General features: G+C 39.7%; 2 protein-coding genes across 2 annotated transcripts; one reads left to right on the top strand and one right to left on the bottom strand.

Moving 5' to 3' along the window:
• Positions 1-267: 267 nt before the first annotated feature.
• LOC5509948 (palmitoyltransferase ZDHHC3) lies at positions 268-9,318 on the bottom strand. Its single transcript, XM_048732438.1, has 5 exons — positions 9,112-9,318; positions 7,709-7,797; positions 1,268-1,338; positions 734-801; positions 268-316 (listed from the first exon to the last, which is right to left on the bottom strand). The coding sequence occupies exons 1-5, from the start codon at positions 9,228-9,230 to the stop codon at positions 268-270; spliced, it is 396 nt and encodes a 131-aa protein (XP_048588395.1). The 5' UTR covers positions 9,231-9,318.
• A 1,183-nt stretch (positions 9,319-10,501) lies between these two features.
• Positions 10,502-12,683, top strand: LOC5509946 (vang-like protein 2). The gene has a single exon (XM_001630370.3). The coding sequence runs from the start codon at positions 10,696-10,698 to the stop codon at positions 12,196-12,198; it is 1,503 nt and encodes a 500-aa protein (XP_001630420.2). The 5' UTR covers positions 10,502-10,695; the 3' UTR covers positions 12,199-12,683.
• Positions 12,684-13,799: the final 1,116 nt, after the last annotated feature.

The raw sequence follows: 13,799 nt of genomic DNA, 5'->3' as shown, positions 1-13,799 counted from the left end.
TCCTGCATAAGAAACAAGCAAGTCAAATTTGTAGAATTGATAAGAGTGGTGAAGCTGGCCTAAAAGTTTGAATGACAGATATCAGAAAGCAGTTTAGTATTGGAAAGTATGAGAGTTCACCGGAACAAGTAAGTACACATTCAGGGTACTCAACAAAATGAGTTAAAAAGATATAACCACAGGACATTTTAATCAGATCAGTGAAATATAAGCAGATAATTGTCATTTCTTTTTCTTCACTGGTAATGTGCCATTTCATAAAAGAAATTACCATGGACAATGATGATCCATTTTCTTTATACACCTTCCACAGATCCTATAATAAAAAAAAAACAGCATAAACAGCTCAGTATCAATGTTTTTTTCATCTCATAGAAAATAACTTTATGCCATTATTAATGAATTAATATAATAATTTATGACAGAAGGGGTGTTTTGAGAATGTAGTTTTTAGCTTTTATTTTAGGGGTTTAAAATTTCTCTCATGATTTTTTGGGGGTATATAAGACCTTATATGTGTATGTGTGGGTGTGAAATTTTTGCTGACTAGGTATTGTCTCATTGCAAATTTCATTCTGTACTATGAGATCCTTGAATGATGTAGAAATGATTTTGAAAAAGTGGGCATTTTCGGGTACACATAGAATCGGAAGTCAACAATATTGTAGATGTAAAAAACGTGGTATTTCGGAAATTCGGGTCCTTAAGTATCCTTCCAGGGTTTATTACTAGCCTGCAGTGATGCGCCCTTGGTGGCCGATAGGCTTCACATCTTGTACAGGCTGTCCACTCAGTGTTGCTCTACAAAATGTAAAATAAACTGCTATTGAACAGCTCATATAATCAAACAGAGTTGATTGATTGCAGTGAAATCTATTTTAACCCTAAAGGATACCGCTACTGTTAGTCACCAACATATTTTAATACTTAATAAAAGCACTCTGTTGATTTCCTGTAAAAAGTTTGGGGGGCTTTGGGAAACCATTAGAGTGAGAACCTTTAAAGGATAGCAGAATCATAAAAATCTTTTAACACCAATTAAGGGATAGCAGTTGGTAGAATTTTATACCCTAAAAGATAGGATGATCACCCCTGTCCACTTACGTAAATTACCCCTTTTCCGGAATGATGCTGAAGCAAAGCCTGATGCCCAGGACACGGAATGGGACATAAGAATGTGTTGTTTGTTCTGATAAGATGGGATACTGGACACCACATTTGCAGCATACATTTTTTTATAGATCTGAATAAAACTGTTTATACCAACCTGTGGTTTTTCACTATGGGCTTTGTTAATTTCTGAGAAATCTAGACTAGTAGTAGGTAGAGGAACAACACCTGAAAAAAAAACCACACACACTTGTTGTCAGAAAAGATTGGAATCAGGTAACAGAAAGTGCTTAGTGACAACCAGACAGGGCGCACCCCCTTTCCCCACAACTGGGACACACAGAGGGGGTTGGACTGGGTAAAAAATACAAGTAAAGTCTATTTGTTTGGTATAAAATAACATATTAAGTCTCAAACTTATGTCCGCTGCCCTCAAAACCACACACTCTTTATGAAATTCTGGGCCTGTACATCGCATTCATGTCTAACTTATTGTTAAATAATTTACTTCACAATGTTCAAATGCTATCTTTTTTACCATTTTTTAGCTTGAGGAATTACTCAAACAACAGGCTACATATCTGGTAAGGTTTACACTGGACTGGAATTGCTCAAACAACAGGCTACATATCTGTTAGGGTTTCGCAGGACATAAATTACTCAAACAACAGGCTACATATCTGGTCAGGTTTACACTGGACAGGAATTACTCAAACAACATGCCACATATCTGGTAGGGTTTACACTGGACATGAATTACTCAAACAACAGGTCACATATCTGGTAGGATTAACACTGGACAGGAATTAATCAAACAACAGGCCACATATCTGGTCAGGTTTACACTGGACAGGAATTGCTCAAACAACATGCCACACATCTGTTAGGGTTTACACTGGACATGAATAACTCAAACAATATGCCACATATCTGGTAGGGTTTACAATGGACAGGAATTACTCAAACAACATGCCACATATCTGGTAGGGTTTACACTGGACAAGAATTACTCGAACAACAGGTCACATATCTGGTAGGATTAACACTGGACAGGAATTAATCAAACAACAGGCCACATATCTGGTCAGGTTTACACTGGACAGGAATTAATCAAACAACAGGCCACACATCTGTTAGGGTTTACACTGGACATGAATAACTCAAACAACAGGCCACATATCTGGTAGGGTTTACGGCTAAGTACTCAATGTTGGTACCCAATTGTGTTACATGCACGCCGCCGGACCGTGCCATGGCTTGTATTAGGGTGTAATTTGCACAGTTCAGCATGCCTAAGCCTAATCCTATTACTTTATGTGTCAACGCACGCAGAGTCTTTTTTGGACACGGTAAGAACTGTGTTTGCGATGCACGCTGGTAAGTAGATACGGCAAATTCGCAGAGCGTGCCACCAACACGCACAGGACGTCACTGCAAGCACATAGAACAACTTGCTAATTTCTTGGCATAACACATTGTTATGGAGGAAGACATTGCTAGTCATTTATCTATGAGCCTAGTGAATTGTATTTTAAACCAAAAGCAAAATGGTGTATGATAAAAGAAAAGAAAAAATACACTGCAATTTGTTAATGTGCTTCTATTTTTTTAGATGGCTTGACGACATCTTTAGCGGGGCTTCCGACAATTCAAGATGTTGATGTTTTTCCATGCCACATAAAAAACGTCCTCTACAACTACGTCGATCTTATTTAGTTAAATCTTACATAAATGAGAAGGAATGAGATCCGTATTGCTTGAACAACATGCCACATATCTGGTAGGGTTTACAATGGACAGGAATTGCTTAAACAACAGGCCACATATCTGGTAGGGTTTACAATGGACAGGAATTGCTCAAACAACATGCCACATATCTGGTAGGGTTTACAATGGACAGGAATTGCTTAAACAACAGGCCACATATCTGGTAGGGTTTACAATGGACAGGAATTGCTCAAACAACATGCCACATATCTGGTAGGGTTTACAATGGACAGGAATTGCTCAAACAACATGCCACATATCTGTTAGGGTTTACAATGGACAGGAATTGCTCAAACAACATGCCACATATCTGTTAGGGTTTACACTGGAAAGGAATTGCTCAAACAACAGGCCACATATCTGGTAGGGTTTACAATGGACAGGAATTGCTCAAACAACATGCCACATATCTGGTAGGGTTTACAATGGACAGGAATTGCTCAAACAACATGCCACATATCTGTTAGGGTTTACAATGGACAGGAATTGCTCAAACAACATGCCACATATCTGGTAGGGTTTACAATGGACAGGAATTGCTCAAACAACATGCCACATATCTGTTAGGGTTTACAATGGACAGGAATTGCTCAAACAACATGCCACATATCTGTTAGGGTTTACAATGGACAGGAATTGCTCAAACAACATGCCACATATCTGTTAGGGTTTACAATGGACAGGAATTGCTCAAACAACATGCCACATATCTGTTAGGGTTTACAATGGACAGGAATTGCTCAAACAACATGCCACATATCTGGTAGGGTTTACAATGGACAGGAATTGCTCAAACAACATGCCACATATCTGTTAGGGTTTACAATGGACAGGAATTGCTCAAACAACATGCCACATATCTGGTAGGGTTTACAATGGACAGGAATTGCTCAAACAACATGCCACATATCTGTTAGGGTTTACAATGGACAGGAATTGCTCAAACAACATGCCACATATCTGTTAGGGTTTACAATGGACAGGAATTGCTTAAACAACAGGCCACACATCTGTTAGGGTTTACAATGGACAGGAATTGCTCAAACAACATGCCACATATCTGTTAGGGTTTACAATGGACAGGAATTGCTCAAACAACATGCCACATATCTGTTAGGGTTTACAATGGACAGGAATTGCTCAAACAACATGCCACATATCTGGTAGGGTTTACAATGGACAGGAATTGCTCAAACAACATGCCACATATCTGTTAGGGTTTACAATGGACAGGAATTGCTCAAACAACATGCCACATATCTGTTAGGGTTTACACTGGAAAGGAATTGCTCAAACAACAGGCCACATATCTGTTAGGGTTTACAATGGACAGGAATTGCTCAAGCAACATGCCACATATCTGGTAGGGTTTACAATGGACAGGAATTGCTCAAACAACATGCCACATATCTGGTAGGGTTTACAATGGACAGGAATTGCTTAAACAACATGCCACATATCTGTTAGGGTTTACACTGGAAAGGAATTGCTCAAACAACAGGCCACATATCTGTTAGGGTTTACAATGGACAGGAATTGCTCAAGCAACATGCCACATATCTGGTAGGGTTTACAATCGACAGGAATTGCTTAAACAACATGCCACATATCTGTTAGGGTTTACAATGGACAGGAATTGCTTAAACAACATGCCACATATCTGGTAGGGTTTACAATGGACAGGAATTGCTCAAGCAACATGCCACATATCTGTTAGGGTTTACAATGGACAGGAATTGCTTAAACAACATGCCACATATCTGTTAGGGTTTACACTGGAAAGGAATTGCTCAAACAACAGGCCACATATCTGTTAGGGTTTACAATGGACAGGAATTGCTCAAGCAACATGCCACATATCTGGTAGGGTTTACAATGGACAGGAATTGCTCAAACAACATGCCACATATCTGTTAGGGTTTACAATGGACAGGAATTGCTCAAACAACATGCCACATATCTGTTAGGGTTTACACTGGAAAGGAATTGCTCAAACAACAGGCCACATATCTGTTAGGGTTTACAATGGACAGGAATTGCTCAAGCAACATGCCACATATCTGGTAGGGTTTACAATGGACAGGAATTGCTCAAACAACATGCCACATATCTGGTAGGGTTTACAATGGACAGGAATTGCTTAAACAACATGCCACATATCTGTTAGGGTTTACACTGGAAAGGAATTGCTCAAACAACAGGCCACATATCTGTTAGGGTTTACAATGGACAGGAATTGCTCAAGCAACATGCCACATATCTGGTAGGGTTTACAATCGACAGGAATTGCTTAAACAACATGCCACATATCTGTTAGGGTTTACAATGGACAGGAATTGCTTAAACAACATGCCACATATCTGGTAGGGTTTACAATGGACAGGAATTGCTCAAGCAACATGCCACATATCTGTTAGGGTTTACAATGGACAGGAATTGCTTAAACAACATGCCACATATCTGTTAGGGTTTACACTGGAAAGGAATTGCTCAAACAACAGGCCACATATCTGTTAGGGTTTACAATGGACAGGAATTGCTCAAGCAACATGCCACATATCTGGTAGGGTTTACAATGGACAGGAATTGCTCAAACAACATGCCACATATCTGTTAGGGTTTACAATGGACAGGAATTGCTCAAACAACAGGCCACATATCTGTTAGGGTTTACAATGGACAGGAATTGCTCAAGCAACATGCCACATATCTGTTAGGGTTTACAATGGACAGGAATTGCTCAAGCAACATGCCACATATCTGGTAGGGTTTACAATGGACAGGAATTACGTAAACAACATGCCACATATCTGTTAGGGTTTACAATGGACAGGAATTGCTTAAACAACATGCCACATATCTGGTAGGGTTTACAATGGACAGGAATTGCTTAAACAACATGCCACATATCTGGCAGGGTTTACAATGGACAGGAATTGCTTAAACAACATGCCACATATCTGTTAGGGTTTACAATGGACAGGAATTGCTTAAACAACATGCCACATATCTGTTAGGGTTTACAATGGGCAGGAATTACTCAAACAACAGGCCACACATCTGTAAGGGTTTACAATGGACAGGAATTGCTCAAACAACAGGCCACACATCTGTTAGGGTTTACAATGGACAGGAATTGCTCAAACAACATGCCACATATCTGTTAGGGTTTACAATGGACAGGAATTGCTCAAACAACATGCCACATATCTGTTAGGGTTTACAATGGACAGGAATTGCTCAAACAACATGCCACATATCTGGTAGGGTTTACAATGGACAGGAATTGCTCAAACAACATGCCACATATCTGTTAGGGTTTACAATGGACAGGAATTGCTCAAACAACATGCCACATATCTGTTAGGGTTTACAATGGACAGGAATTGCTTAAACAACAGGCCACACATCTGTTAGGGTTTACAATGGACAGGAATTGCTCAAACAACATGCCACATATCTGTTAGGGTTTACAATGGACAGGAATTGCTCAAACAACATGCCACATATCTGTTAGGGTTTACAATGGACAGGAATTGCTCAAACAACATGCCACATATCTGGTAGGGTTTACAATGGACAGGAATTGCTCAAACAACATGCCACATATCTGTTAGGGTTTACAATGGACAGGAATTGCTCAAACAACATGCCACATATCTGGTAGGGTTTACAATGGACAGGAATTGCTCAAACAACATGCCACATATCTGTTAGGGTTTACAATGGACAGGAATTGCTCAAACAACATGCCACATATCTGTTAGGGTTTACAATGGACAGGAATTGCTTAAACAACAGGCCACACATCTGTTAGGGTTTACAATGGACAGGAATTGCTCAAACAACATGCCACATATCTGTTAGGGTTTACAATGGACAGGAATTGCTCAAACAACATGCCACATATCTGGTAGGGTTTACAATGGACAGGAATTGCTCAAACAACATGCCACATATCTGTTAGGGTTTACAATGGACAGGAATTGCTCAAACAACATGCCACATATCTGTTAGGGTTTACAATGGACAGGAATTGCTTAAACAACATGCCACATATCTGGTAGGGTTTACAATGGACAGGAATTGCTTAAACAACATGCCACATATCTGGTAGGGTTTACAATGGACAGGAATTGCTTAAACAACATGCCACATATCTGTTAGGGTTTACAATGGACAGGAATTGCTTAAACAACATGCCACATATCTGTTAGGGTTTACACTGGACATGAATTACTCAAACAACAGGCCACATATATGGTAGGCTACATCTGGTAGGCTACATATCTGGTAGGCTACATTTCTGGTAGGCTACATATCTGGTAGGCTACATTTCTGGTAGGCTACATTTCTGGTAGGCTACATTTCTGGTAGGCTACATATCTGGTAGGCTACATATCTGGTAGGCTACATATCTGGTAGGCTACAAGTCTGGTAGGCTACAAGTCTGGTAGGCTACACGTCTGGTAGGCTACATGTCTTGTAGGCTACACGTCTTGTAGGCTACACATCTGGTAGGCTACATATCTGGTAGGCTACATATCTAGTTGGCTATATATCTGGTAGGCTATATATCTGGTAGGCTACATATCTGGTAGGCTACATATCTGGTAGGCTACATATCTGGTAGGCTACATATCTGGTAGGCTACATATCTGGTAGGCTACATATCTGGTAGGCTACATATCTGGTAGGCTATATATCTGGTAGGCTACATATCTGGTAGGCTACATATCTGGTAGGCTACATGTCTGGTAGGCTACATGTCTGGTAGGCTACATGTCTGGTAGGCTACGTGTTTGGTAGGCTACATATCTAGCATACTCACCAGGATCCGAATATGATGCTCGTGAATGTGAGATAAGTAGAAGAAGAGCAAGCACATTGAATATGATCACATGGAGGGTCCCCCATAAGCTGAAACACACAGAGTGCACTATTCAGCTATAAATATCCATCAGATCCCTGAGCATCAGCATCCAAGGTGGCACTAGGCTATAAAAAGTATTTAGATTTATTACGGCAAAGTGACTATGAAAAGTATATATGCAAGATTACAGCATGAACTACAATATAACTTTTTGGCATGTGTAGAAATCTAACAAATAGGTGCCATTGTTGTTATAATTCATGTTTGCTAATATGTATAGAGTAAGGGAGACACTTGACATTTTATGTGACAGATACAAGCCAAAATAAACCCCTGAAATGGTGGGAGTGGGATGAAAAGATAAAATCTTTCAATGGAAATAAGTCATTTCTGACATGAAAACTTTCTGGTTGATACATAAGCACTAAACAAGTTGCTTTTTGTTTTGCTATTTTGCCATAAGAACCCTGAGGGGGTGCAATAGTTTGCCACTCAAAAAGTGCAAGTCAGCTAATGGAAGACTGCATTTGACCCAATTCGAACACTATTTCAGGATGAAAGATACTTATGTGTCTCTTCCCTTCCAAGAAATAGCCCTATCATGCAAAGGACAGGTTTACACTGATTTAAAAGAATTACATTATTTTCTGTATATACTAAATTAAGGCATCCAAAGAGATTATCTTAGTAAAAAATTGTCACCCATCCTCATTGTGCTCATCCTCAATGAAGCTTTTTTAGCTATTTTTTGTGTTTTATTTGATATGTAAACATTGTTGTCTTAGCAGGCAGCAGATACTGAATAATTCATTTATAATAATTTGTTGCTAAAAGGCCTAATTACTGACAAACGGCGTAAGAAATTAATAATTAATTTAAAGGTGGAGATGATAAAACTGAAGTATAAACAAAACCACCATCTAGTCTATTACGGTTGAATTATATGTTTTTAGAAAACTCTATTAAAAAATTAAATAGACAAATTTCAAAACGATTCACACAGTCTACTCTAACTAAAAGCATTGGATAGGTAAATAACAATACGATGATATATAAGTAAAACGAGAGAGCAAAGACCAGATGATCGAGGGATCTAATCTCAGATGAAGGAAATTAAAATTTGCACCGCTACGCAAAGACTCCAGAGTTTTATTTGTGGAGTAATACGCAAATTCTAGTGAATCATACATGTAAAAAAAATAAAATTCAAAGCTATTTTTTAGTAAATATAAGCTGGCTTGAAAAAGGGAAGATCGGGAATTCAGACTAAATCATGCGAAGACCTGTTAAGCTTATTTAAAACTTTCAAGAAAGTTAATAATAACAACCTGTATTCATTCAAAAAACACTGCATGGGTTACCTGTCAGAAAGTGTGGGGATGATAACGTGCTCCACAATGCAATAATCGGCGTAAATTACACAGAGGTACGTAAAGACAATACAGGCGACTCCACAAGGGTCTCGACGGAACACCGCCATCTTGGTATTTGACAACGGCGTGGGGCGAGCACGATTGGAGCTACACAGGGGGCCCACAGTAGACGAGTTGTAGAACACATCCAGTAGTTACTCCCTAAAGCTGTGAGGTTTGATTTTTAGCGTGTCTGGAATCCTAGATTTTTACATTTATCCTCCGTGTTGAAGGGAAGTGGGGGTATCTGCTGGTAAAAAAAAACATTCTTTTACTCCTCCAAGGCATATAGAACAAATATAAAGCAATTTCAAAATAAGGGTTAATTAAGTTATGAAAGACCACGCAAACCACTAGATTTTGTCCTGATAAGGGACTTGTAAGACACATTGAACTACGAATTAAAACTATGACCGCTTGCTCTGTTACTCGACAAGTACAGTAAAACTTTGTACACAAAATGACATATCCGCTCGGCTCAAAGACATGCGGGGTTTTGAAGACCTACGAAGAGTATATAGCCAGTATCCCTTACACCCCTAGCTAATATCCCTCTCCCGACTGACCCTATTATGAAAAGTTCTCCTTGAGAAGTTGTTTTCGTTAACGTCTCGCTTAACCGCGCGGTCACGGCAGCGCCACTAACAAATTATGCCGTTTTGTTGACACGACTCTGACAAGAAAGCGCGCAGCCTGACATAACAACGTTTGCCTTCAAGATAAATCTGACCTCTACTTTACGGCAATTACGGTTATAAGTTTTTTGAAGGATTAAACTCATTTGATAAACGAAGATGAGAAAGCATACATCTGTCGGTTTTTGGAAAGGGCGGAGCAGTAAAAAGAAAACGCAACATTCCGTTGTTGAATTTGATAGCAAAAATCAGATAACTTTGGGTACGCGAGATCAAAGGTTTAATCAGTATTAATTTTCTCCGAATGGGAACATGCGGGGTTTTGATAAAACCATTTTTTGCAGTTTTCTTCTTTTCTTTAAAGAGAAACAAAACTCCTATTACTATTATCATCTTAACTTTAGCATAGAGAAAAAGAAAATCGAGCAGAAAGTCCTGAAAATCCCATTCAAAATTCCCTTCACATTCCTTGATTCAATTTTCTTTCAGCTTTTAAACTCAGATCGCGTGTGCAAAGATAATATATATTCGGTTATTAAAATGATCCTGCGTTCGATTGCCTCAAGAATTGGCTTTACCGATCACGTGATCAAGAATCTCTATGATATCGGAACTAATTATGCTAAAGAATGTTAATAAATTAGAGACAGCCAATCAAATGCCGCGTTGGGAAGCCATTGAAGTGTGCTTGTCACCTTTTCAATAGACAGGCGAGTTTGCAGACGTGAATACATTTCTCACTGCAAACCAACGGCGATGCGGTTTGCTGAAGTGCCGTCCGAAATCTCTTTATAGAGTGCCGTTTTGACAGGCAAGAGCGTTTTGGTTTTGTAACAGAAGTACACAGATTTATTTAGAGCCAAGCTTGCTGTGATTGTAACAAGTTTAGCGCTCTACCATGCCGCAATATCGTACCAAAGACCGAGACCCTTCGTACTCAAATCACAGAGACCGCTCTGATCGACGAGACCGCGATACGGGTAGCCAGGAGTTAGATGAAGGAGTCATCGAAGTCCAAGTTATCCCACAAGACGATAACTGGGGAGAAACGGCTACGACTATTACAGAAACTGCTACTTCGATAGTCACACTTAGTGAGGGCGACCTCAGCGAAATCGGTGACGAGAAGAAAGGACTGGCATTTGGTGTATGCCGCCATTTCAAACTGATCCCGGCCGCTATCATCAGCCTCATTGCTTTAGCTTCGCCTATCCTTTTTCTGGTTATTCCTGTGGTATTATGGAAGCCCCCAATGTGCGGAATAGAGTGTGACGGTTTGTTTTTGAGTCTGGCTGTGAAAGAGCTTATTCTAGTCGTTGGAATATGGGCTTTATACTTTCGCAAATCGCGTGTGACAATGCCCCGAGTGTTCGTCCTGAGAGTAGGAGTTTTAGTTCTTGCCTTCCTAGTCCTCGTGTGCTATTGGCTCTTCTATGGCTTACGGATTATCGCGAAGAGAGGACAGGACTTTGGAGAGATTCTAAAGTTCGCCGTAACTTTAGTAGATTCTTTATTATTCCTTCACTATCTCTCCGTTATCGTGTTGTGGCTCCGACAAAGCGAACCAATGTTTACTCTCAAAGTAATTCGAAGCACGGACGGAGTTAATAAGTTTTACAATGTGGGACTCTTATCTATTCAAAGAGCAGCTATTTACGTACTCGAGCAATACTACAAGGATTTTCCTGAGTATAACCCTTACATGATGTCGGTTCCTGCGCGCTCAAGCGCAAAGCAGTTCTCCACGCTAAAATTCTACGACATCGATGGAAAACTCCAAGACAACAGCAAAGTAAACCCCCGTACCCGTGCCATAATCACCGCTAGCTCACAGGGCAGGCGGAATCCTGGTCGCAACGACCGATTTTACGAGGAAGCAGAGTTCGAGAGAAAATTAAAGCGTCGAAAAGCTCGCTTAGTTGCCACATGTGAAGAAGCGTTTGGTCACATCAAGAGGGTCCAACTTGAAAGGGGCCCATCTGTTCCAATGGATCCCGAAGAAACGGCTCAATCTTTGTTCCCATCTTTCGCCCGACCCTTGCAGAAATACCTCCGAACGGTGAAACAGCACCACCGGCATAACATGGATGCCATCTTGAAACACTTGGCTCATTGTCTAACGTTCGACATGTCACCAAAAGCGTTTTTGGAACGCTATTTGAACGACCAACCCTGCATTGAATACACCGGTGCAAGCGTTGGCCCGCAGTCGTGGAGTCTTGTGTGCGAGGAGCAAGTTACCTCTGGACTCTCGAACTCTACCGTTTTCCAACTAAAGACCGAGGTATTATCCTTGGTGGTTACAGTAAACAACATTCCACACTTCGTTGTTGATGAGGACGAGTTTGATTTTGAGAACAATAAGTTTGTGCTCAAGTTAAATTCGGAGACCTCCGTCTAGAGAAAGACGTTATTGACATTGTTAGAGCTTCAGAAATTTATACAAGCTGCTCAATTTAGCGAGCACGGTAAAGTAGTTTTCAAAGTTAAAACTGACTTCAACTAGGGATACCATTAAACTGTCCTGGTGTCAATAGCACTGAACTGGCTTCAGAATATTTTCTCGTTTGATTCGCGGGTATATTCACCAAACGTCAGTTTCTCGGGCACATTGTAATTTTCTAGCTTTGGTCAGTTCACAGATCAGAATTTCTAACTCATTTTTTGCTATACACTGGAATAATAGTTCTCGCCTTTTGTGATAGAGCTTTATCTGAAGATGTATTTTTAAAACTCGTTGTAAATATCAATATCTGTCTCACAGTTCATTGTTTTGTTCAGAAATCATTAGAAAAAGGATGTAAAGCGATTATTTCTCTGAACTTTAACAATCGAGCTCTAGAGCAAAAATTCTCTAACACGAACAATAAAGTTTTGAGAGTTGAATATGATATCATTTCCTGCTCAGTATAACCCGTATTTCCGATGTATTTTGATCGATCTTTGTATCGTCAACTCCCTCGAGATCTATGCCGCGCTCTTGTCGTGTCGGTATAGGCTGGTAGATTCTTTGAGGTTACTTTCGTCCGGTGGAATGCATGGCTTAGATAACAAACACAGAGCAAAATACATTCGCTGGATACCTTTGTAGAATTTTTATTGGATTTTTCAACAGGTTATGACCGGTAAGACAAGTCCATGGGACACTCAAAACATCAAACTTTTCGTGATTGCTAAAGATGGTAACTCATTTTATACTGAGAGGTTTATAGAGTCGTTATTCTTTGGTGAGTGGTATAACAATGTTAATTGTTCATTGAGATGCTAATCCAGCATATTCCGGGTGAGAATGGGGTTTTAGAATAACACATTCACACTTCTGCAAGACGTCTATCACCCAATAGGGGATGAAATATAATTTATACATATACAGCTCTAAGTCCCAGGAAATCAATCCAACTACTTGTGCTTGGTACGGTATTAATCGATTTTGAAGTATGTATCGTTTTCATAACGCAATTTCATGGGTAGATAAAATCAATACTGTTATTAAGACGCGATTTGAGCTATCTGCCTCGGGGCAGTGTTTTCTTTAGACAGTTTGATTTTTTTGTTGTAAACTATTTGAGATGCAAACAAGGGCGGCCCGAGATCGAGTGATTGAACACCGTCACAGTGGGACCCCTATTCAGGGTGTTTTTTTTTTTCGACGATAAAAGTCTGCCTTTCGTTAGCAACAGTCATGCCTGGACGGAAACCTTTTAATAAACAAAGCTTTTCGTCTATTTTGAAATGTTGAGTTGATATAGGATTGTCCTGGTACTTTTAAAAAATCAAGCAACATCTGAAATGTTCATTAAATATTTCGAAATCTTCTGGTTTAACTCCTATGTTGTCAGAACGGATAAAACTTATCACTACTTTCGTAACAATAAAAACAATGAGAGATTTGAAAACCATAATATGAAAGCTTCTACCAGTCTTAGTGCAGCCCGCAATATGAAATTACAAAACCATTTTTCGTCGCTTATTCTACTAAATTACATAATTAGACCACTTGTT

This window comes from Nematostella vectensis, chromosome 9 (genome assembly GCF_932526225.1).
Source record: "Nematostella vectensis chromosome 9, jaNemVect1.1, whole genome shotgun sequence".
NCBI lineage: Eukaryota > Metazoa > Cnidaria > Anthozoa > Actiniaria > Edwardsiidae > Nematostella > Nematostella vectensis.
Note: the sequence above shows the minus strand (reverse complement) of the source record. Positions and strands in the feature narration are given on the sequence as shown.